Consider the following 21,976-nt stretch of genomic DNA (forward strand, 5'->3'; position numbering starts at 1 on the left):
CCTGAATACCAGTGACCCCCATCATCTTTTTAACTATGAAGGTTAAGACCCCTAAACACTCCCCTCATCAATGCAGCCAAGACTTGAGACCCCACTTTCCTTAACCAGGATTCTTGTAGCCTTGTAACTCTGCCCCACCCCACTAAGGACCCTGGAGTCTGAGAGAAACTTCACCTTCCCCCATCCCAGCATCCAGTGCCCCCACCCCACCCTGCCCCGCCCCCAGCCTCCTGAGGGCTCAGGGGTCTAGTGTGGTAGAGCTCCCCATCCCCCCGTCCCATGGCTCCAAGGCTTGACCACCAGCTGCCTGCTCCCCTTCCAGTCCGCTCATCTCGGAAACAGGCATGAAGAATTCTGTCACCTTGACTGTCTTACTCCCAGGTAGCTAGCCTCAGATCCCAGCACTGGCTCCTCAGACCCCCAGCCAGGACCTTGCCCATTGTCACCCTTCTCACTTTCCTTTTGGAACCCCCCTCCTTCCTTGCTCCGATTCCTCCTCACTCTAAATGGCCCGCCCAGATCGCCTCATTCTCCTCCAGCCTCCAGCCCTTCCTCCTGTGGGACCCTCCCTCCAGGCCTGGAGCCTCCTGCTTATCCTCCTTTATCTCAGCCTTTCCTGGATTCAGCATTCGGATGCCCAGGATCCCATCCTCCAAGCCCCAAGTCCAAACTCCATCTCGCTTCAATCTCCGGGGAGACGTACTCCCCTTTCGGGAGACCTGTTTTCAGATTCACATCCTGCTCTTACCCGGCCTGGCCCTCCCCACTCGTCCAGGACCGCCTCCCTCAAGGACCTGGCCTGCACCCTCCCCAGTGCCCACAGTCTCTAAGACTCGGACATTGAGAGGATAGCTGCCCCACGCCGGGACCCTCGGACCCGGTTCTCCCGGATTCCCTAGGCCCAAATGTCCCTCCATCCCCCACTGCCTCGCGAACTCGGCCGCCCTGACCTCCCGAATCCCACCGCCCTGAGCCACTCAAGCTCCTTTTAGCCCCAACCCCGAGTCCAAGCCACCTCAACGGGAGCCCCCCCTTCCTTCCAGGACCCTCCCCTCGCGCTCACCTCGCTCAGGGCTGGGCGGACGCTCCGGGCCGCGGGCCCCGCAGCCGCATGACCGGCCCCGCGGCTTCCCCCGGCCACCGCCGCCGCCACCGGGGTCGCCGGTGCCCGCGCCCCCCGCCCCCGCCCCGGAGCCCGGCGTCCCGGCCCCCTCCCGGCCTCCCACCCCCCACCCCCCGCGCCCGCGGCCTCACTCGGCGGACGACGCCGGGAGCTGGGACCGGCGGCCGCTCATTGGCTACTGCGGAGGAGGGGAGGGGCGGGGTGGGAGGGGGGAAAGGATGCAGGGAGGGAGGGAGGGAGATGGGCCTTGAGAATGGGGGAGGCAGAGAGCGAGAGAGAATAGAAACAGAGGCAGAGAGCCCGAGAGAGGCAGGGGCACAGAGAGAAGCGGGGAGACAGAGCAGAGAATCTAGAGGCACACCGAGACCTCCAGGCCGAGAAATTCTGAGACTCGCAGGTCTGCAGACTGGAGGAGACACAGAGATGGCCTAAAAGAGACAGAGAGAGAAAAGGAGAGACAGAGATCGGGTCTAAGACCCTCCTCCTTCCCCCAGGCTCAGAGATTCTGGGGCCCTGGAAGTGGAGAAGTCAGAGGGGTAGAGGCAGAAAGAGACAGGGAGGCGCTCAGAGGCCTCGGGCTGAGAGATGCTGAGACCCAGAGACCTTGAGCTAGGGAAAGAGACAGAGGCAGAATGAGAGAGAGAGAGAACCTGAGAAGGAGAGACAGCAGGGGCAATCCTGGGGGTCCCTTGATGAAGACTGGGGCTTTGGACAGGCCTGGGGAGGAGCCTGGGGTCTGGGCGGCTGGAGGAGGCGGGAAGGGGCGTCCCGGGTCGGGGTCCCTAGAGCAGCAGGCGGGCGCAGAGCAGAGCCGGGTCCTGCAGCCGCCGCGGAGCCAGGAGCCGGGCCAGCCCCCCCCCCCCGCCGTGATGTCAGCGGGGCCACTCTTAAAGGGGCAGGCCGCCTGCCGAGGGTCGGAGCGGGGGCTGGGGGCCGTGGAGACCGGATGGGGGTATCGCGGCGGTGCTGGGGCTCGGGGGAGCCCCAGCATCCAACTAGACTGAATCCCAGAAACCCAAGAGCCTGCAGGGACGAAGAGACGCCGAGGCGTCTCGAGGGAGCCTGCGAGGCTTGGGGGCTCAGTCCCCACAAACACACAGACATAGGCACATTCGACTGGCCGGCCCGTGTCCAGGGACTACATTTCCCATCAGCCTTGGCGGTGAGGGGCCGCACTCGGGGGAAGGGTCCGCTGCGGTGTCTTCTGGGAAGTGTGGTCTATTTGGACGGTCCTCTCCACTCCCCCCACTCGCAAGTGGGTCAAGGGAAAGAGGCCCCAGGGCGCGTCAGTCTGCTTTCTGCCTCAGTCGCTGATTCCTAAGCTCACAGGTTCTGGTTGTTTTGGTTTCTCTGTCTCAGGGTCTCTCCCTCTGATCAAGTCTGCGGGTCTCTCTAGAGGAGGCTTGTCTTTCATCTTCCGTCTCGGGACTTCCCGGTCGCTGGGTCTCAGTGTGTATTTGTGTGTCTGTAAGCTTGTGTGTTGCTCTGGGTGAATATGCGCATGCTTGCGTCTCTGTGCCCGGGGTCTCTACCTGACACTCTCAGTGGTCTCTGTGCACATCTCTACCTTCTGAGCATGTGTCACTTTGGTCCTCTCTGTGGCTCTCGTCTCTCTCTGTGGGTCTCTGTCTGCCTGTCTCTCTCTCTGGGTCTCTGTCTGCCTCTCTCTCTCTGTGGGTCTCTCTCGGGGTATCTTCTCTCTCGGGTTCTCTGTTCTTTCGCTCTCATGCTGTGGTCTTCTCCCCTCCCTTTATGGGTCTCTGCGCTTTCCCTCTCTCCCTGCTGCCCCGTCCCCAGCCTCTGTCTGTCTCTCTCTCTGTTTGTGTCTATGTACAGTCATTGTCCCACCACCGCACCCCCTTCATGCTCCAAGCTTAGAAGAAAACATCCAAACACTTCAGTATCAGCATCCCAAATTTATTCTCCAGCAGCTGTGGTAGGGTGGGAAAGGCAAAGAGAAGAGGAGTGGGGGGGGAGGGGAGTCCCCGAGAGTGGCAGGCGTTGGGGTGGGGGTGGGGTTCGAGCAGGATTGGAGCCATGCACCTGGCAGGCGAGCAGTGATGGGTTTAGGATGGGGGAATCTAGGACAAAAGCTGATTGAGAACAGTTGGGGGAGAATCCTCCATACATCCCCGGAATCCCCAGAGGGCGGAAGAGGGGCACTGGAGCGTGGGGGCACAGCCTCCCACTTTTACTCTAGAAAGGAGTGGGGTGGGCGGGGCCTCGGAGGTGGGGGGTTGTTCTGGAATTCGAGTCTGGAACAGCCCACCTCATGAGACTATTTTCCAGATAGCAAAAAAAAGGAAAGGCAGAGATTCTACCAAGGTGGAGTCTAGAACCCCATGGAGTTGGGGTGGTGGTGGTTCTGGAACCTGGAGGAGCAAAGTCCAGAACTCTGAGGTGGGTGAGAATCTAGGGCTCAGCGCAGCAGAATCTAGAACGCAGTAAGGCTCTAGAGACTGTATGGAGTTCAGACTGCCAGGATCGCTTGGGTGGGGCATCTAGCAACCCCGGGGCAGAGGCCAGAAGGCTGGGGAGCAAGATCTAGAACCGGGAAGGGGGTGGTGAAGTGGGGGCCGAGGCTGGCGCCGCCGAGGGAGCCATGGGGACACCTAGTGGCGGCAGGTGAGATTACATGACTGGCACCGGCGTCGGGCTGATGGGGCTGCGAGCATCCGGGTGCACGAAATCCGGGTTAATGTAGGTGAAGCCTTGGAAATCCGCCTGGTCGATGCTGGCCAGAACTAGGCGGTCTGGAGGGGTCAGCGCTGGCGCCGCCCGTGTGAAGAACTTGTCGAAGTTCTCCCCGCTGCGGCCACACTGTGGGAAACACCGAGAGGGGGACATGAAGTTCTGCCCACTCCTTGGGTGTGCGTCTATTCTGTATCCATGTCCTGTGTTCTTTAGAACCTCTGCACATCCTTCGTGGCCTCTGCATCTCCCCTGAAGATGTCTCCCTCCGCAGAGGGATCACACCCACCTCCACATATAGGGATTGGAGCTCCTGGGTCCCACCCCCTAGGGACCAAGGTTTTGTTCCTGAAGGTGACTGACCGGGCGGGGTCTGAAAGGAGGCGCGATCTCCAATCGTTCCAGCCGTTCCCAGTCGATCCAGCGGAAAAAGCCATGAGCACGGATCGTGGGCTCCCCGTCTGGGCCTGAGCCCAGGCGCTTTGCCGGGTGCTTGGTTAGGAACTGTGGGAAACACAGAAAGAGACGGACGGACAGACAGAGCCCCAGACAGGGAGGCCCAGAGAACGAGAAAGAGAAAGACAAGGACCGAGAAACAGAGAGACACAAGCACAGAGATGGAGAGAGAGAAGAATCGCAGGGGGAAAAGAAACGGGGGAGGGAGGGAAAAGAAGGAAGGAAGAGAGGAAGAGGAAGAGGGAAGACAAATGAGATGGGATGGAAGAAATCCAAACCCAGAGACCCAGGGACAGATAGAGAAAGAGAAAATCAGAGTGAGAGGGTATGAGGGGCAGAGAGACCCAGAGAGGAAGGGGACAAGGACAGAATCTCAGAAGGGGATGGAGAGAAGGAGGGAGGGAAAGATTGAAAGAGAGAGAGAGATGGAGAGATTGGAGACCCAGAGAAAAGGGAGAATAGAGATCCAGAGAGAGGGGAGATCCAGGGGGGAGGGCAGAGACCCAGAGAAGGGAGGAGGTGGAGGAGAGGGGGGGGGGGACAGAGCCCAGAAAGAGGAGGAGGGAGACCCAGGAGACCAACACCCAGAGAGAGGGAAAAAGACCCGATATGAGGGCAGGGACTCAGAGAAATGGGAAGACAGAGATCCAGAAAGAGAGGAGGAGAGAAGTCCAGACAGAGGACAGATCCGGAGAACGTGTGTATGGGAGGGGGGGGAAGAAGGCAACAGAGACCCAGAGAGAGAGGGACAAAGATGCCAAAGGTGGGCAGAAATCCCGAAGGACACAGAGAGAAGGCAGAGACACAGAAAACCCCATCATATGTGGATGGAGGCAGAGGGATGAGACAGAAACCCAGAGAGAGACAGTCAGAGAGACACGGAGAAGCAGAAGTGTGCTAACATCTGTTGAAAAGCTGCTCTAGGCTAGGTTCTTTCTCCTGCATTTACTCCATAACCCCAGGACTTAGGCAGGACTTGGGTCCAGCTGACCTGCTCCCTCCTGGAGAGGTGGTCCTGGCCTTCCTACACTTCTTACAGTGAGCCAGGGAGAGGGGACAGCAGAGGAGGATGAGATAGAGGCCATCCTTGGACTGGAGGTGGCAGCAGGGCAGTAAATTATTGTTCTAACAAAATCTCTGTACTGTATAAACTTTTCCAGCAGGTGGAAGTAAAGTGATTTGAGGAGTGGGGGCCTTTTCCTAATGTGCAAAGAGACACAGTGTGGGCAGCCCTGGGGGCAGCAGTAGCGCACATGAGTTATGAGTCTGGAGAATCTGGGAGTCAGGGGGCTCTTACCCCCTTGCAGATGGCCACGGCTTCCCGGGAAAGTGACTTGGGGTAGGTGACAGTCTGTTCCATGATGGCCTGAAACAGCTCCTCCTCATCCTCCCCATCAAAGGGGGGCTAAGAAAGTGCAGGAAATAGAGTCAGAGACTTGACACATTGCCTGTCCCCACCTTCACACCCTCATCACCCACCGTGAATGCAAACCACCCCCCTTGGCACTTCCAAGGGAAAAATTTGACTAAGCCACCAAAGCTTTATCTTTCTCTCTTTCAGACTCTCTTGTTTCCTATCTCAGATGCTTCAGCTCTCTGCACCTCTTTGCTGTTCTCTCTCTCTTTATCTGCTATGTAAATCAGTAGGGTGTTAATTAGGCAATATGTCGTTTAAATAGAAGAGAGAAAAAACTGCAGGAAAATGTAAAAGCATTCTCCTGGTTGGAAGAGTGGCCTCCAGTTTTCTAGGATTAGGAAAAGCAATGCCAAGGCAAGGATTCTTAACATGGGGTGTATAGAGGGAGTCTGTTTATACAATTGAGGGGGTCTGTGAACTTGGATGGGGAAAAATAATGCATATTATTTTTTTAAAACCTCTAACTGAAATTGAGCATTCTCTTCAATTATGAATGTAGGCAACAAACCACAATAATAGTACTTGTGACCTCACCACCAATAGAAATCACAGATATTTTCTTTCACATTAGAGTTGCAGATATCTCAAAATATTAGTCATCTCTGCTTCAGAATTACTGGAAGACCTTCCTATTGCTATGAGTATTACTATTTATTTCACTAACAGGAAGTCACATATATGTCCACATCCCAATGTTTAATATTTAGGCAACTGTATACAGTGAAATTAAATTTATTTAGTTGGTTAAGTTAGATTCAATTAAAATTTTAAAGGTTTGATAAGCATATTTCGATATGATTGATTTCTTTTGTAATCTTATTATTTTATTTCATGCATTTTTTTAATTTTTATTTTATTTTTTGCGAGGAAGATCAGCCCTGAGCTAACATCCGTGCCAATCCTCCTCTTTTTGCTCAGGAAGACTGGCCCTGGGCTAACATCTGTGCCCATCTTCCTCCACTTTATACGGGACGCCGCCACAGCATGGCCTGACAAGCAGTGGATCGGTGCGCGCCCGGGCTCCGAACCTGGGCCACCAGCAGCAGAGCGCGAGCACTTAACCCCTATGCCACGGGGCCGGCCCCTTATTTCGTGCATTTAAAAATATTGTTCTGAGAAGGGGTCCGTGGCACAATAAAGGGTGAAGCAGCCCCGGCTTGTGCGAAAATAATGCTTCAGGACCACGGACAGTGCTATCCAGGCAAGACTTTCCCGCTGCTTAGCACAGTCAATAGATTATAGACCTTCCTTTCCCAGCCTGCTCCTCCTCATATAAAAGCCACGTAACAGGTGGCACCTCACTCCGCATTGCCTTGGGCCAAGCCAGCTTCTCCTCAGTTTCCCTTACCTGTCCTGCCAACATCTCATACAGCAGAACCCCAAAGGACCACCAATCAACAGACTTCCCGTAGGGCTGGTAGGCAATGATCTGGCAATGGAGGATGGAAGGCAAGGACTCATGATTTGTACTCTAAGATGCTTAGGAACCCTCTGGCCTCATCCACCGGGAACCCTACCCACTTTAAGTGTTTTCAGTGCAAACTCTTCCCGCTCAGAATACTTTGGCCAGAGCTCCATCCTTTGGAAAATTAGGGAAACAAACTTTATTTACTTAGAACATTCCTTTGGTCCCAACTACAAAGACTATCTAAGGGCCAAGTCACAAGTTCCACCCATCTAGAATATTTAGGTAGCTGGACTCTCTCCTTACAATAGCAGGTGCATAGGGCAAAATTTCAGAGATCAGAGATTCTTAAATCTGGATGCATTTCAGATTCATCTAGGGGGCTGTTTAAAAATAGATGTTCCCAGCCCTGAAGAATTCCAGCCTCAACAGGCCAGAGTCAGAGTCAGGAATATGTGTGTACTTTTCACAATCTCCCCAGGTGATTCTGATTCCCAGCCAGGTTCTGAAACCATTGACACTGATTACTTCGGCACTAGCATCCAACCACCTGGAAAGATCAAGGATGGCACCACCAACACCACCTCCTCCTTCAACTGAGAAAAGTCGGGACACATTCTCTCTCTACTTATATACAGTCAGATCATTAGCTCCATCCACTTAAAGTCAGAGCATACTCCGCCCACTTGAAAGATTCAAGAGACAGCCTCCACATGCTTAAAGCTCTCCAGGGAAGGGCCCCACCCACTCAGAGTACACTGGAAATCATCTCCGTCTTCTTAGAATAGTCCAGCAACAGGCCCTGTTCTCTTAGAATTCCTAGGAGCTGGTCCAGCTCTTTTAGACGTTCACCCACAGGCCCCACCCACTTTGCCTATTTAGAGACCCAGCTCTGCCCACTTCCAATGCTCTGCACATGGGCTGCTCTGTGCTGTTCCGCGTTAGAACGCCCACAACTCACGTAAAGACCCCAGGGTCGGCCCCCACATTATGAATACTAGACAACCAGCCACACCCACTTGGCGAATTTGGAGCATGCCAAGAGCAGCGGAGTTAGGGTTACCTCGGGGGCTATGTAGTCTGGGGTCCCGCAGAAGGTGCGGGTCGTGGTCCCGGGGAAAACATTCTCCTTACACATGCCAAAGTCAGTGATTTTGATGTGTCCTTCAGCATCCAGCATCACGTTGTCCAGTTTCAGGTCCCTAGGAGTGGGGTGGGGTGGGGTGGGATTGCAGGAAGGGTTGAGTTCAGCCGGCTGGAGCCGTGAGTTCGAATCCCTTCCCCTCTAGGGGCCTGATTCCCTGTATTGACAGGCCTGGGACTGCTCACCGGTAAATGATGCCCTGATTGTGGAGGAAGAAGAGGCCGATGGCGATTTCCGCTGCGTAGAACCTGGAGGAGGGCGTGGGGAGTCAGAAAGTCCAAGTCTGGACCCCACCTCCTTCCACATTCCCCCCGCCTCTCTTGGCCGAGACTTACGCCGCATGGGGCTCCTTAAATTTGCCCAACTGCTGGATGTGGTACATCAAGTCGCCCCCGGTGACATACTCCATCACAAAATACAGGCGATCCTGAGGAGGAGTGGGCGGGGCTTAGAAGCGAGGACACACCCACCAAGGGTAGGAACCATCCATTCCTGCCCACTCCCGACAAACGTGGAGGGCTCCAGACCTACCCAATCACAAATCCAGAGCAACTGGCCATGCCCACCGGGAGGCCGTGAAGATTCTCACCCAGCCACCTCAGAATGTCCACCCGCCCCAATCCCTGTTAGTTCAAACTATCAGGTGTTCTGGTCCTGCCCTGAGAATTGAAGATTGAAGCCCACCAAGCATTCGAAACCCCGGGAATACCAAAACCTCTTTCCACACTCTCTCACACACATATGCAATCCCAGCCACCTATTAGGAACCAAAATGGTTCAGGCCTCACTTGCAATTGATAACAGTAATTTTTTTTAAACCCAGGAAGCTGGCTACGCCCCTTCGGAGCTCTTGGAAGTCATCACGCCCTCTGAAACCCTTGACAGTTCTGATTCCTTGTTCCATTCTACAATCTTGGGGAAACGCCTCGTTTCTGACGAGTCCTTCACTCAGAATCCAAGAGCTACGACCTTGTCACTCGGAACCCAACTGTAGGCACACCCACTCAGAAGACATTCTCCTCCACGCCCTCCTTTACGCAAAAATCCTTTACTCGAGAAACACCCACTCGAGACCAAGCTGGCTTAGGCCACGCCCACTCAGGATCCCAGCCTCCTGGCCACGCCCCTCCAGAGCACCTGCATTGTGGCCACGCCCACCGAGGAGCCCATCAAAGCTCTGATTGTGGCCACGCCCAATCAGAGCGCATGAGGTTCTTTTGCCTTGCCGTAAACTCAGAGTCCCGACGCAGATGCCTGATCCATCCAGGGGGGAGGAGGCAGGGCTCCCGAGCCTTACCGGGGTCTGGAAGGTGGAGTGGAGCTGGGTGAGAAAGTGGGGCCGGCCTCCCGGGCCTCGGCCCCCCAGGGCCAGCACGCGTTTCTCCACCAGGGTGCAGTCCACGTCGTCATCCTGGACGATCACGTCTTTCTTCAGGATCTTGATGGCGTACAGCTCATCAGAGCCCCTGCGCTCAGCCAGCATCACCTAGGACAGAGTCCCAAAAGGCCCAGTCCATCTGGGCAACCCAGGGTGCAGGTCCCTACCCCTCCCTTTTGGGGACACAGAGAAACAGAATCCCAGGTCCTTCCTCTCTCTCTCTCACGGGACCGGGTGCCCTGACTTTGCCCTCAATGAAAGTATCCCCATCTTTATGCCTCTCCTCTCCAGGGACCCCAGCAAACCCTCTTTGGGGACTCAGTAGCCCAGTGTCCCTCCCTCCGTACCTCTTCCCTAAGGACCAGAAATCTGATCTCCCCCCAGACATCTTCCCCTTCCCCCAGAGCCCCAGGAATCCAACCTTCCCAAAACTGCCTTTTCCTAGAACCATGAGGAAGCTGAAGTCGGAGATGTGCAGACGTCCAGGGCTCGCCCCGAAGAAACAGCGCTTGGAGTCCGTGGGACTAGGGGATGGGGAGGGGATGGGAGAGGATGAGGGACCCATCCGCACACGCTGTGAGAAAGGGGAGAGATCCGGAGGTAGTCAGACCCCAGACGGGGATAAAGAGACGCCCCTAAGAGAGGCAGCATCCAAGAATGAAAGAGATGGGGAGAGACGGAGAGATGGAGAGGAAAAAAAGTTGCCCCGCCCCACTCCTTGGCTTAAGAACTTTCTGTGACTTCCCATAGCCTGGAGGGTTTATTTATTATTTAACTAACACTTGGATAGCTTACTATATGCCATTAATCTTCTGGAAAACCCTGTTATCACCCCCTATTTTAGAGAAGGGGAAATTGGCACAGAGACATTAAGTAACTTGCTGAAAGTCACACAGCAGGTAAAAAACAGAGCCGGAAATCAAAAATCCACTAAAGCCAGAGACTGTGTCTCCTTCCTTTCTGTTTCTCCACCATCACCCAGTGCAAGGCTTGGAACACAACAGATGTCAGCAAGAGGGTGTTTAATGGATGAAAAGTCTCGAGTGCTGAATGCACTTCCTCTTGCTCAGCCTTCAGAGCATTCCCAGAATCTGAACACCTTTACCACCACTGTCCCCCTGGACTAAGCCACCAGCTACTCCCATCTAAGTGGCCTTCTTCTTTCCACTGTCTACCATCTATTCTCTACAGAGGCAGTCATCTTGTTCAAGTCTAATCATCTCAGGCCACCTCTGACACCTTCCCCTCTCATTCAGTTTAAAAGCCATAATCCTTCCAATGACTGCCAAGGCACCCTCTTCCCTCTCTGACTTCATCTCCTACTTCTCCCCACCCCATGCCCCTCTGTACCATCCTCACTGTCCTCCTGCTGTGTCACAGATACTCCCGGCCCACTCCCACCTCAGGGCCTTTGCATATGCTCTTCCCTCTGCCTGGAAGGCTCTCCCCCACTGTCCTCATGGCTCCCTCTCTCACCTCTTTTATATCTTTGCCCAGTGGTTACTTTGTGAGTGAAGCCTTCTCTGCTTACTGCAGTTAAAACAGCAAAAACTTCCCCAATAGCACCCCTGTCCTGCTTAATGTTTAATTTTCTCCATCTCGCTCACCATCTTCTAACATATTATCATTTACTTCATTTTGTTTAATGTCTTCCTCCAAATGGGAGCCCCATGGGGGCGGGAATTTTTCTTTTTCCGTCTTGTTTGCTGCAACATCCCCAGTAGAAGCATGCCTTGCACACAGAGGGGCTTAACAAAATAGTTTTTTGAAAGAATAAATGAAGGAGAGAGCATTCCTTCTATGGCCTGAAAATCTGGTCTGCCCTCCTCTGCCCAGGGAATCCTGCACTTCCTTTCCCCAGGGTTCACAGCTCTGGGAAGCTTTCTCTGACCCTCTCAGGCTGTGCACGTACTTCTGGGGACTCCTAGTGCCTGAGGCTATCTCCATTATCACACACATTCCTCCTGTGTGAATGTCTCTATCTGTAACTCTCTCCTACAGTGAAAGAGGAGCTTCCTGGGGGATGGCAGGATTCTACACCTAGAACAGGGCTTAGCTTCTGTGACACCTCAGGGAACAAGTGTTCAGGGAGTGAGAAAATGAGTGGAGGAGAGAAAGGCCACAATGATACAGAGACCAAAAAACTCAAAGATCAGTTCAGTTGCCACCTCCTCAGGGAAGTCTTCCCTGACTACCTTCCCCCAGGCGCCTCCTCTATGCTTCTTCATCCTGGAATTTAAGTATCTGTGACTGTGTCCCTCCCTTGGGGGTAGATACACAAGACCTGTTGACAAGTAGGTGCTCAGCCCATGTGTGTGGACATGAAGACAGACATCAGAGGAGGGAGACATGGAGAGAGATACAGATCACAGGAATGTAACTGTGTGCATTCCCGGCCTCACCTCTACTCACCTCATACAGTTCCAGGGGGTAGTTACAGGCCTGAAAGAGAAGAAATCTAGAGTCAGAGCTGCCAGAGAAGTAAGAGATTGCCCTGGAGTGGGAGGTGGGGGCCCACAGTCCCCCTAAGCCATGGGGATGGTTAGGAACTCTAACTCCCATCAGACCCTGGGACAGGAGTCCCCTAGAAATGCAGAGGAAGGAGCCCCAGGGTCTTCTGGGAATTGTAGTCCCAGCACTAGTAGGCGGCCAAGGGGTGTAGGGAAAGGCCAGCTCTGAACTGTGGGAGGCTGGGCCGGGGTCCCCTTGGGGAAGCCGGGGTCTGGGTACCTCAAACTTCTGGAGGAGGCTGCAGTTGTCAGCATCAGCCACCGGCACATTGTAGTACTCGCCCTCCTCCTGGTTCAGTAACTTGTACCTGACATACAGACGTAGACCAGAGTGGGGCAAGAGTGGAGGAGATGGGTGGGGTCGGGGGTACCCGTGGGAGAGGCAAAGACATCAGAAGAGGGGAAAGAGACAGAGAGACAGACACAGAGATGGAGAGAGAAAGAGTGAGCTAAGGAGAGGGAGGAGGAGGAAAGAGAGACAGAGGGAGGGGGAGAGAGAAGCACTGGGAGGCAGAGAGAAGATAGTGGCCCAGAGGAGAGAGACCACGCACAGAGCGGGATGGAGATGCCCAGGCCCCCCCCCCGGCCCCGCCCTCACCAGCCGTCCACCGGCGCCTTGAGCAGCTCCGAGACGCCAAAGGACATGGCACCCATGAAGTCGTTGCGGGAGGTCCGGTCCCAGTCCCACACCTCCACGCTGAGCCGGCGCTCCACGTCCCCCGGCTTCAGGTTGCTGCAGGAAGGGTGGGGCGCAGTGAGGGACCCAGCTCCTGGTTCCCCCCACGTCCCCACCCTTGGTGCTGGAGGAGGAGGCAAACCCTGCGAGCTGGGGTCTGTTTCCTGCTCTGTAAAGTGTCTTCCCACCTCTGGTCCTCCCCAGCATCGGGGCCCTAAGTAAATCTAGACAGCTCTCTCTCTCTCCCTTCCTCCCACTTTCTTGGCCCCTTCCCATCCCTGTCTTCCTGCCTTTCTCTCCAGATTTCTCTCCCACTCTGAAACTGTGTCCCCCTCCTCCCTCCAGGTCTCTGTCCTTCTGTCTTTGTCAGTTGGCTTCTCTTTCTCTCCCTGCCACCCACTACCACTCCTCTGCTGGCAAATCACCCCCCGCCCTCCATTTCATCTGTGTCTTTCTTTGGGTTTGTGTCTCTTCTTCTGAGACTCTCTTTCCCATCTCTCTTACTCTAAAGTGGTGGGCTTTGATGGAGATTAAACACACAGACCAGTCTGTCTGTCTCTCAGCTTCTGTATCTCTGTCCCTCTCTCTCAGTCACTCCATTCTCTTCTCCCACTACCTTTTTCTGCCCTTTTTTGAGCTCCCTCTATACTAACACCTCCCACCAGCTGCTCTCTGAAGTCTTGTGGGCCACCAGGACCCTCAGATCATTCTGTCAGCCATCACAGCCTCCCCTGCACCCGAGGCTCACAACACAAAGGTCTCGTTCCACACGGGGTTTAGTGTGGCTTTCACCGTCCGGGTCTTCTGTTTTGTCAAGTTCCGAGGGTCTGGGATGAGCTTCAGTTTCACATAGGGATCAGACAGACCATTGGGGTCCATGGGGATGAGGTTACGGGCCTCACCAACTGGAGCGGGGAGGCGAAGGAGGGTAGATCGGGTTAGAGATGCAGGAAGAGGACTCCAAGCCTCCCTCGGTCAGCAATCAAGAATTCCAAGCTCTCAGCCTCCTTTCTCATGAACCAGGTCATGAGACCCTCTCCAGGACCCAGAAGACAGGGCATAAAGCCCCTTCCCCAGCCAGTGACCCAGAAATCAGACCCACAGCCCCTTCCTCCATTAGGACGCAGGAATCAGGATCCTGGCCATATCACCAGGAGTAACCCGGAACAAGGTCTTTTCTCATCCCTCCCTCTCAAGGACCTCGATGCCTAGAATGGCCATTAAGAGGCGCTGAAAGCTTCAGGGGGCAACGCTGAAGACCGGGCTTCCAGCCAGAAGGGGCGTGGCCGGGTGGGGTCAGGGATGTGGGCGTGACCACCAAGAAGGGCGTGGCCTTCCCGGGCGAGAAGGGGCAGGGGCCGCGCGGGTGAATTCAAACCGCCCAGCACGCTTGGATAAAAGAGCGAGGCCTCACCCGTGACGTGGATCTCATCCGCAGTCGGAGCCCGGATTTCCAGCTGCAGGCGCCCGCGGCGCTCCGTGTGGTCCACGCCGCACAGAGAGGGCACGCTGCGCACACAGCGCCGGTGCACGTTCATCTCGCAGCCTGGGCGGGCAAAATTGAGGGCAGCGCTTCAGGTCCCGGTCCCGACCCCAGACTCCATCCCCCATCGTTGCCCGAAAGCCCGGCACTGCGCTTCTGCAGGGGCCCCAGAAGCGCCAAGTTCTGGCGTGAGCGGCGAGTGCAGACTCACAGGAGCATTTCATGCCCTGGTGCACCAGCCCGTAGAGGAGGGAGCCACAGTGGTCGCAGAAGGTGGGGCTGCTGTAACTGTGCAGGCGGAACTTGTGCTTGTTCCGGGGATCCTAGGGCAGAGAAGGTGGGTCAGAGGCCGTCTGCAGCGGTGTCCTCAAACCCTAGGAGAGCAACCCTTGAACTCTGCCTCCTTCCGCCTTGCTCTCCCAGTCTTCCTGCTGCCCCACCTCACTCACGCTGCAATATTTATTGAGCACCTACTGTATGCCAGGCACTGTTCTCGGTGCAGGGACCAGCCGTGAACAAAACAAATAAAAACTCCTGTCCACATGAAGTTTACTTTCTAGTTTGAAATAGAGTGATCAGGGAGGCATCAATAACAAGGTGGCATTTTGGAGGAACCTGAAGGAGGTGGAGGCTTCCAATGTCCCATAGTCCCTACTCTCGCCACCTCCCATAAGCTGTTCTCCGAGAACTTGTGAGCCACCATGGGCCCCAGATTGTTCACTGTCAGCCTCCCTCAATATCTGCCCGATGAAGATCTGCCTTCTCTGAGCCCCTTGTGGGATGGAGAATCTGACCTCTTAGTTATAGGCCCCTGAGAGTCCTAAATGAGAGACTAAGTGTAAACGGACTAGCAGGGCCTGGCATATTAAATGTGCTCAGTACTGTTACTCCTACTGCTGTTGTTATTATTAGCGATTTTTATTGCAGTCCCCACATAGCCTTGGGTCTACATAAGAGTTAGGCCGGGGCCGGCCCCGTGGCTTAGCGGTTAAGTGCGCACGGATCCCGGGCGCGCACCAACACACCGCTTGTCCAGCCATGCTGAGGCAGCATCCCACATACAGCAACTAGAAGGATGTGCAACTATGACATACAACTATCTACCGGGGCTTTGGGGAGAAAAAGGGGAAAAAATGGAGGAGGATCGGCAATAGATGTTAGCGCAGGGCTGATCTTCCTCACAAAAACAAAACAAAACAAAAAAGAGGCCATTTCCCAGCAGTGTGATTTAGGGCAAGTTAACGCCCAGTTTGGAGCCTCAGCATCCGCCTCTGCACAGTGGAAATAAACAATCTATATCTTGAAGCAATGCTAAATGTCCAGAGTCCAATTAAGCGTGAATTTAGGACACCAGCAAAGCATTCCTCCCTCCACCCCCCAGCAATGACTGAGGGTTAAACAATATGATGTTTGCCTGTTTCGAAGAATGCATTGCAAGAGTTATCCTAGGGTGAAAATTCAGCACATTCTTGGACTTTTATTTATTTTGCCTTTTAGTGGGGATTCCATTTTGTATTATACTTGGGTGGGGGTAGGTGTTAGCGGTTGCCACGATCTCTTTCCATGCTCTGGGCCTCCAAATATCTTCAGCTGACCCTAACTCAAAGGGATCCTGCCGAATTAAATGAGATACTGTATATGAAAGACCCCCGGCGGGGTCCCTGACACACAAGCGCTCCATGAAGAGAGGCTGATGTTATTATTCTCAAGGTGAAAGTCACTATTAAAAAGGAGACAGTACTGGGGCTCCAAATAGAGCAGGGTCCAAATTTTGACCCTGTGTGGCCTCCCCCACACCATCCCTTTCAGAGACTCAGGCCCCCTCCCTATAAAATGGGGCTGTGAGCCCTCCCTGAAAAGATCTTGCAAAGACTAAATGAAATCAGGTTTGTCAAGCCCTTAACCCTTCTCAAGCCGTTGACCCATGTTCCTCACAACAAGAGCAAAAGCATTAAGAACAAAAAAATAGCCAGAATGATGTAGAGGAAAGCCCCCCTCCCCACCATTTGCCTCTGTTTCCTCATCAGCAACAGTAATCATTTTACAATGATAATCATTAATATTTTGTATCTTGCTATGTACCAGGTATCATGCCAAGTATTTGGTTCATTTAGTCCTCAAAACAGTCCTATAAGGTGGGCATGAGTATCACCCATTTTACAGATGAGGAACTCAAAAAGTGCAGAGAGTTAAATTAGCTTCCCGAAGGTCACAGAAGCAATACGTGGTGCAGCTGGGATTCAAGCGCAAGTGTCCTGGCCTGGGAGCCTCTGCTCAGCTGGGAACAGGCACAATGCCTATCCTTATGCGCTGTGGTGCAGATTCAATCCTGTACTGGATACAAGATATCTGAGGAATGTACGCCACGAGCACTAAATAAATCAGAAGTAGTGTTGGTGGTGGAGGTGGGCAGGTGGGGCAGTCAATCAATAACACATACAGATGCTGATAGACAGTGGTGCTCAATATATGTTCTATGAAGTCACATCCTCTATGTCAACTTCAATTTTCTTCACCTGACAAGCTGGCAAAATGCCTCAAGGACTTCTGTCGATCTCTCTCTCTCTGTCTCTCTGGTGCGATTTCTCTCTCTGCTTCTTTCCCCACCCGATAATCATAAAACCGTCTCCAACCTTGTGTCAAACCCTGGGCTAGAGTCAACCTGCCTGACTTCACTGAACTATCAAAACATGCCTAGGGATGTGTGGATAGATGCTGCCCCATCCGCATAGGGTCGCCACTGACCATATGTGCTATTTATATTGAAATCAGTTCAAATTAAATGGAATTTAGATTTCAAGTGCTGCGCTAGCTAGCTATGCGTGGCTGGTGGCTGCCCTATTGGACGGTGCAGATAGAGAACATGCCCACCATTGCAGAAAGTTCTGTTGGTCAATGCTAGGCCGTCAGCTCCATTTTATAGAGGGGTAACTGAGGCTCAGAGAGAAAAGCCCCATGGCCAGACAGCAAGTGAAGGAGGGATCAGGGATGGGCACTCAGGGTTGACTGTTCTTGTAAGCCCCTGATGTGGGGGGGAGGGGAGGAGAGAGAGGTTGTCTGTATTTGGGTGTGCATGGGGGGATCTGTATATGCACATATGTGTGTGACCACATGGAATCCGGATGCATGGAATTTGTGTGTGTGCCTGGGGGGGTCTGTATATGCACGTGTGTGCATGCAGTTGGGATCTGTGTATTCACATGTGTGTGCATGCATAGTGGTCTGTATATGCATGTGTGTGCATACATAGGGGTCTGTATATGCACGTGTGTGTGCACGCACATGGAGTCTGTATATACAAGTGTGTGTGCATGCATGGGGGTCTGTATATGTACGTGTGTGCATATGTGGGGGGATCTGTTATGCACGTGTGTGTGCATGCATGGGAGGTCCATTATGCACATGCGTGTGTGCATATGCATTGCAAGATCTCTCTGGGCCTCCTCCTCTCAGCACCTCCTAAGCTGTTCTCCATATCCACCATTTTCTATTCTAGTCTCTCTCCGTGAATCTGCACCTCTGTCTCTCTGAGTTTCTCTGTCTCTGTCTCTCCCAGTCTCTCCAGGTCCCCTTTTCCTTCCTCCTGTGTCACTGTCTCTGCTCCATTCGTCTCTCTGTCTCTATCTCAATCTCTCTGTCTGGGTCTCTATCTTTTTCTGCATCTCTGAGATTCTTTTTCTGTCTTATCTGTGGATCTCTGTGCCTGCATCAATATTTCTCTCTCTCTCTGTCCCTCAGCTCTCTGTTTTTTAAATCTCTTGACCTCTGGTTCACAGCCTAGTGCCAGTCTTTGGTCCCCTCACCCCTGCCTCCTCTCTGTCCCCCACCTGTGTCCCCAGCCTATCTCAGTCCCCTCACACTCCCCCTTTCCAGGCCAAGGGCAGGGAATCTGGGCCAGACTAGCTCCCCCTATCTCTCCAGCCCCCCTCCCCTCCCAGCCTTAAAAATAGCAGGAGAAATTGGGACGGACGCCGAGGGGGTGAGGGCGGGGGTGCGGCCCAAGGAGGAAGAACCAGGTGTCCGGGCACTCACGTCCGTCTGGGGGCCTTTCCCAGCGCCTGGACACTCGAAGGTCACAAATTCGTGGCATCGTCGATGAACCACAAAGCTGCAGACTGAAGGTGAGAATCATAGAAACACAGAGACGAGAGAGAGACCTCAACAGACAGAAAATCAGAAAGAGAGAGAAACCCTGATGGAAAGAAAAGCAGAGATAGAGGGACCCTAATATAGAGAGCGTTCAATAGACAGAAAATCAAAGGAGAGATCGCGACATGCAGAAAGGGAGACAGAAATTCAAGAGATGGAGCCAAAGAAAGACAGAAACAGACAGAGAATCACAGAGCACAGAGAGCTTAATGCATACACACAGCCAAAGGGAGACAGAGAGAGAGAGAGACAGAGATGGAGACAGAGAGAGAGAGAGACAGAGATAGAGACAGAGACAGAGAGACAGAGACAGACCGGGACAGAGAGAGAGAGACACAGAGAGAGAAACAGAAACAGAGAAAGACAGAGAGACAGAGACAGGGAGAGAAAATAGGATCCCATTGACAAATACGGACCCACAGACAGAGATAAGAAATCGAGGAGAAATGCAGGCAGACGTGAAGAGAGAAAACAGAGACCCTCTGACAGAACCGAGAGAGCAGCAACTTGGGCAGAAGTGAGTCTGGGGGTGCCGCTGCCAGACCACCCCCCTCCCTGACTCACTCTGTTCTCAGCAGTAGCAGCTGTTGCTTTAGGACTCGCCCCCCTCTCCCGCCCTCCACAACAGCCTGCCCCACCCGGCCCCCACCCACCCATTGGTGACCCCACCCGGCCTTCCCCTGCCTAGGACAGTCAGTGTCGTCATGGCGACGGGAGCCTGAGGGGCTCTGACTTTGCATCTCCCCCCCCCCCCCCCCCCCCCCCCCCGTCAGCTCCCCTTTTCCAAATCTCCCTGTTCCCATGGCAACAGATTCTCCAAATATCTGTCCCCACCTGGAGCCGGCCCAGGGAGGGGCCCCCAGCACCACCTCCGCGGTGGCCCAGCCGTCAGAGCTCCCTCCCCACCGCAGGCTGTGTCTCTGCCACACCCCCCGCCCCGGGCTCCCCCGCGCCTCTCTGGGGACCAGAGAACACGTGTGTCGAGCATCCCCGGCTGTGGGGCCCCAGCCTCCACCCTCCTGAGGGTCCCAGGAGTCCAGGCCTCCAGCTCTTACCTTGACATTGCAGGCCCTGTTTTCCAATCCCCCTGCAAGGAGAGTCAAGGATCTGAGGTCAGCGCAGGAGAGGGTACCTGGACCCCTCACCCCTGCCAGCCGTGGGAGGCAAGCGTCCTTCAACATTCCTCCCGCAGGACCCAGGAGTCTGAGCCCCAGCTGCCTCTTCCTTCTGGAACCTAGAAATTCTCGCTCCCAGCCCCCTTCTCCCTCAGACCGGGGAGCCCAGGACCCCACCCCCTCCTCCCTCTGACTCAGGAGTCCAGGCCCCCAGCCCCCTCCTACCCTAGGACCAGGAGCCAGGGCTGCAGCCCCCTCTTCCTCCCCGCTCAGGTGTGCGGTGTGACAGGAGTCTCTACCCCTCGGCTCCTCAGCCCTCAGGCCCCCAACCCCCTTCCCTCACCAGATGAAGTCAGTGCAGTGGCTGCAGAAGGTTGGCTGCTTGAAGAAGCGAGCGGTGAACTTGTGGCTCTTGACTTCGTGGACCACCTTCTGCCTCAGAGCCCCCTTTCTGCAAAAGAGGGGCCGGGGTCCCCCCTCCGAATCGCCTCCGCCGGGGCCCAGGCCTGACATGGCCCCAGGAACGTAGCAGGGACCAGGATCCTGCCTTTCTGGGGAAACAGGTGGAAGGGCGAAGGAGCCGGAGACTCGGGAGAGCAAACGAGCCACCGGGAGATTCTGAGGTGGGAAGGAGAGGGGCGAGGCACCTCCAGGAGCGGTGCGCGCGCGGCAGGGAGCAGCACCCCGGGGCGCGCCCGCTCCGCCAGGGGGAGCGGGCGAGTGGGGCGGAGAGCCGGAGGCACGGGCGGTGGCGTTGGGAGCTCCAGCTCAGGCACCTGCTGAAATGTGGGAGCCCCGACTGGGGGGAGGCGTTGCCATGACGACCGAAGGGCGGGGTTTCGGCTTAAAGGCGTCCCCCCTCCCTGAACACGGGACAAATGCCCTCCCCCCCACACACACGTGCACATACCCACTCCAGGGGCTGGCTGGAGGGAGGGGACATCCTCTGAGCTGTGCCCTCCCCCACCTCAATCTGTCTGCTGGCCCCATCTTCCTTCCCCACTAGGGTGCCGCCGTGGGTCCTGTTAGCCCACTGCGACCCCTCTCGGATCTCTGTGTCTCTGACTGTGTCACTCTCTTTCATTCCACAAACTTTGTCTTCAGTGCTGGGGATCCAGTGGTGACCAGGGGGGCTTGGTGTCTCCCTTTCTCTGATGCCCTCCGAGTCTTGACTTCTCTCTCTGGGCCTCGGTGAATGTGTATGTCTCTGTCTCCCTCTGGGAGGATCTCTTTCTCCTGGTCTCTGTTCCTCTCCCTGTATTCCTGGCTCGCTCTCTGTGTCTCTGTTTCTGCCTCTGGGTGGATTTGGCATTCCTTTCCTGGTCTCTGAAAATTTCTGTTTCTATTTCTCTGTTTTCTTCGCTGTGTGTCTCCATCTCCACGTATCACTCATCCTGCGACCCTCTCTGGGTCTTGGTGTCTCTCTCTCTGACAGATGTCTGTCTCACCGTGAATCAGTCTCCCTCTGTCCCTCCCTGTATGTCTCATAAATTCTTGCGCTTCTGTCTCCCTGAATCTCTCCTCTCCCTGTCTCTATTTGTCTCTCTGGCTCTTTGACTCTCTCTCTCTCAATCAGATTGTGACTCTGTGGGTCTCTGTCTCTCTCTCTGTGTCTTTCTCTTTGGGAGTCAATCTCTGTCTGTCTTTCTCTTTCTCTATGTCTGTCCTCTTCTATTTCTCTCTCTCTGGGGGTCCTTCTCTAAATCCTTGCTGTCTCTCCCTCTCTCTCTCCCTGTGTCCCTGTCTCTGTAAATGTCTGTGCCTGTCCCTCTCTCTGACCCGCTCTCTGGCTCTGTCAATCTCTCCCTCTGTCGCTGGGGGTCTCTCTGAATGTTCGAGTTGCTCCGTCTGCCCCACCCCCATCTTTGTCCCTTTCTCACCCACTCTCTATTTGCCTCTCTGGCTCTATGAATCTCTCTCTCTGTTCTGGGGGTCTCTCCCTCCCTCCACGTCTCCCTGTGATTCAGTCTCTGTCCTTCTCCCCAGGTGTCTCTCTGGCTCTGGAATTCCCCGTCTGCGCAGCTCTGTCCCGGGTTGGGAGGGTGTCTCGGACGCTGGCCCTGTCCGTCTCCCTCCGTGTCTCCCCTGCGTCGCTCCACCAGCGTCTCTGCCTCTCCGGTTGGACTCCCTCCCTCCCCCCGCTCTCGAGCTCTTCCCAGTCCGAGCTCCTGGGAGACCCGCTCTGTTGCCAAGGGCAACCACGGCCCGCTCGGGGCTGAGGGGTGCAATGCATCCTGGGACTTGTAGTCTGAGCCTGCGGACCGCCTGTTCTCGCGACGCGTCCGAGAACTTCCTCTCCCGGCGTACCGCGCGAGGCGGGGCGGGGCGCTGCGGCGGCGCCTGGGGACTCGGGAAGCCCACCGTGCCTTCTCTGAGACCTGTTGGGGTCGGGGTCAGGTTTCCAGAAGCTGTAGGGGAGGTGAGAGATC

At 54.9% G+C, this 21,976-nt stretch overlaps 1 protein-coding gene across 3 annotated transcripts; it reads right to left on the minus strand.

Moving 5' to 3' along the window:
* Window positions 1-3,026: 3,026 nt before the first annotated feature.
* On the minus strand, window positions 3,027-20,396 carry PRKCG (protein kinase C gamma). 3 transcript variants are annotated; one of them, XM_004439042.3, is made up of 18 exons: window positions 19,891-20,396; window positions 19,488-19,519; window positions 18,316-18,398; window positions 14,495-14,606; window positions 14,215-14,346; window positions 13,549-13,705; window positions 12,723-12,857; window positions 12,345-12,432; window positions 12,027-12,056; window positions 10,036-10,188; window positions 9,534-9,722; window positions 8,572-8,663; window positions 8,422-8,484; window positions 8,156-8,294; window positions 7,036-7,116; window positions 5,568-5,675; window positions 4,178-4,318; window positions 3,027-3,943 (listed from the first exon to the last, which is right to left on the minus strand). In XM_004439042.3, exons 1-18 carry the CDS (start codon window positions 20,058-20,060, stop codon window positions 3,755-3,757), a joined length of 2,094 nt encoding a protein of 697 aa, XP_004439099.1. In that variant the 5' UTR covers window positions 20,061-20,396; the 3' UTR covers window positions 3,027-3,754. The 3 variants fall into 3 exon arrangements, with proteins under 3 accessions (XP_004439099.1, XP_087277330.1, XP_087277331.1); XM_087421204.1 differs by lacking the exon at window positions 7,036-7,116; XM_087421205.1 differs by lacking the exon at window positions 4,178-4,318.
* Window positions 20,397-21,976: the final 1,580 nt, after the last annotated feature.

The sequence above is a fragment of the Ceratotherium simum genome, chromosome 33 (assembly GCF_057802395.1).
Source record: "Ceratotherium simum simum isolate JZ-2026a chromosome 33, ASM5780239v1, whole genome shotgun sequence".
NCBI lineage: Eukaryota > Metazoa > Chordata > Mammalia > Perissodactyla > Rhinocerotidae > Ceratotherium > Ceratotherium simum.

Coding starts and splice junctions, on each gene's coding strand:
- PRKCG (XM_004439042.3), bottom strand. CDS start 20,060: ATGTCAGGCCTGGGCCCCGGCGGAGGCGATTCGGAGGGGGGACCCCGG. Junction 13,706..14,214: donor GGATGAGATCCACGTCACGG/GTGAGGCCTCGC, acceptor TCCCCGCTCCAG/TTGGTGAGGCCCGTAACCTC. Junction 12,057..12,344: donor GCCTCCTCCAGAAGTTTGAG/GTACCCAGACCC, acceptor CTTCTCTTTCAG/GCCTGTAACTACCCCCTGGA.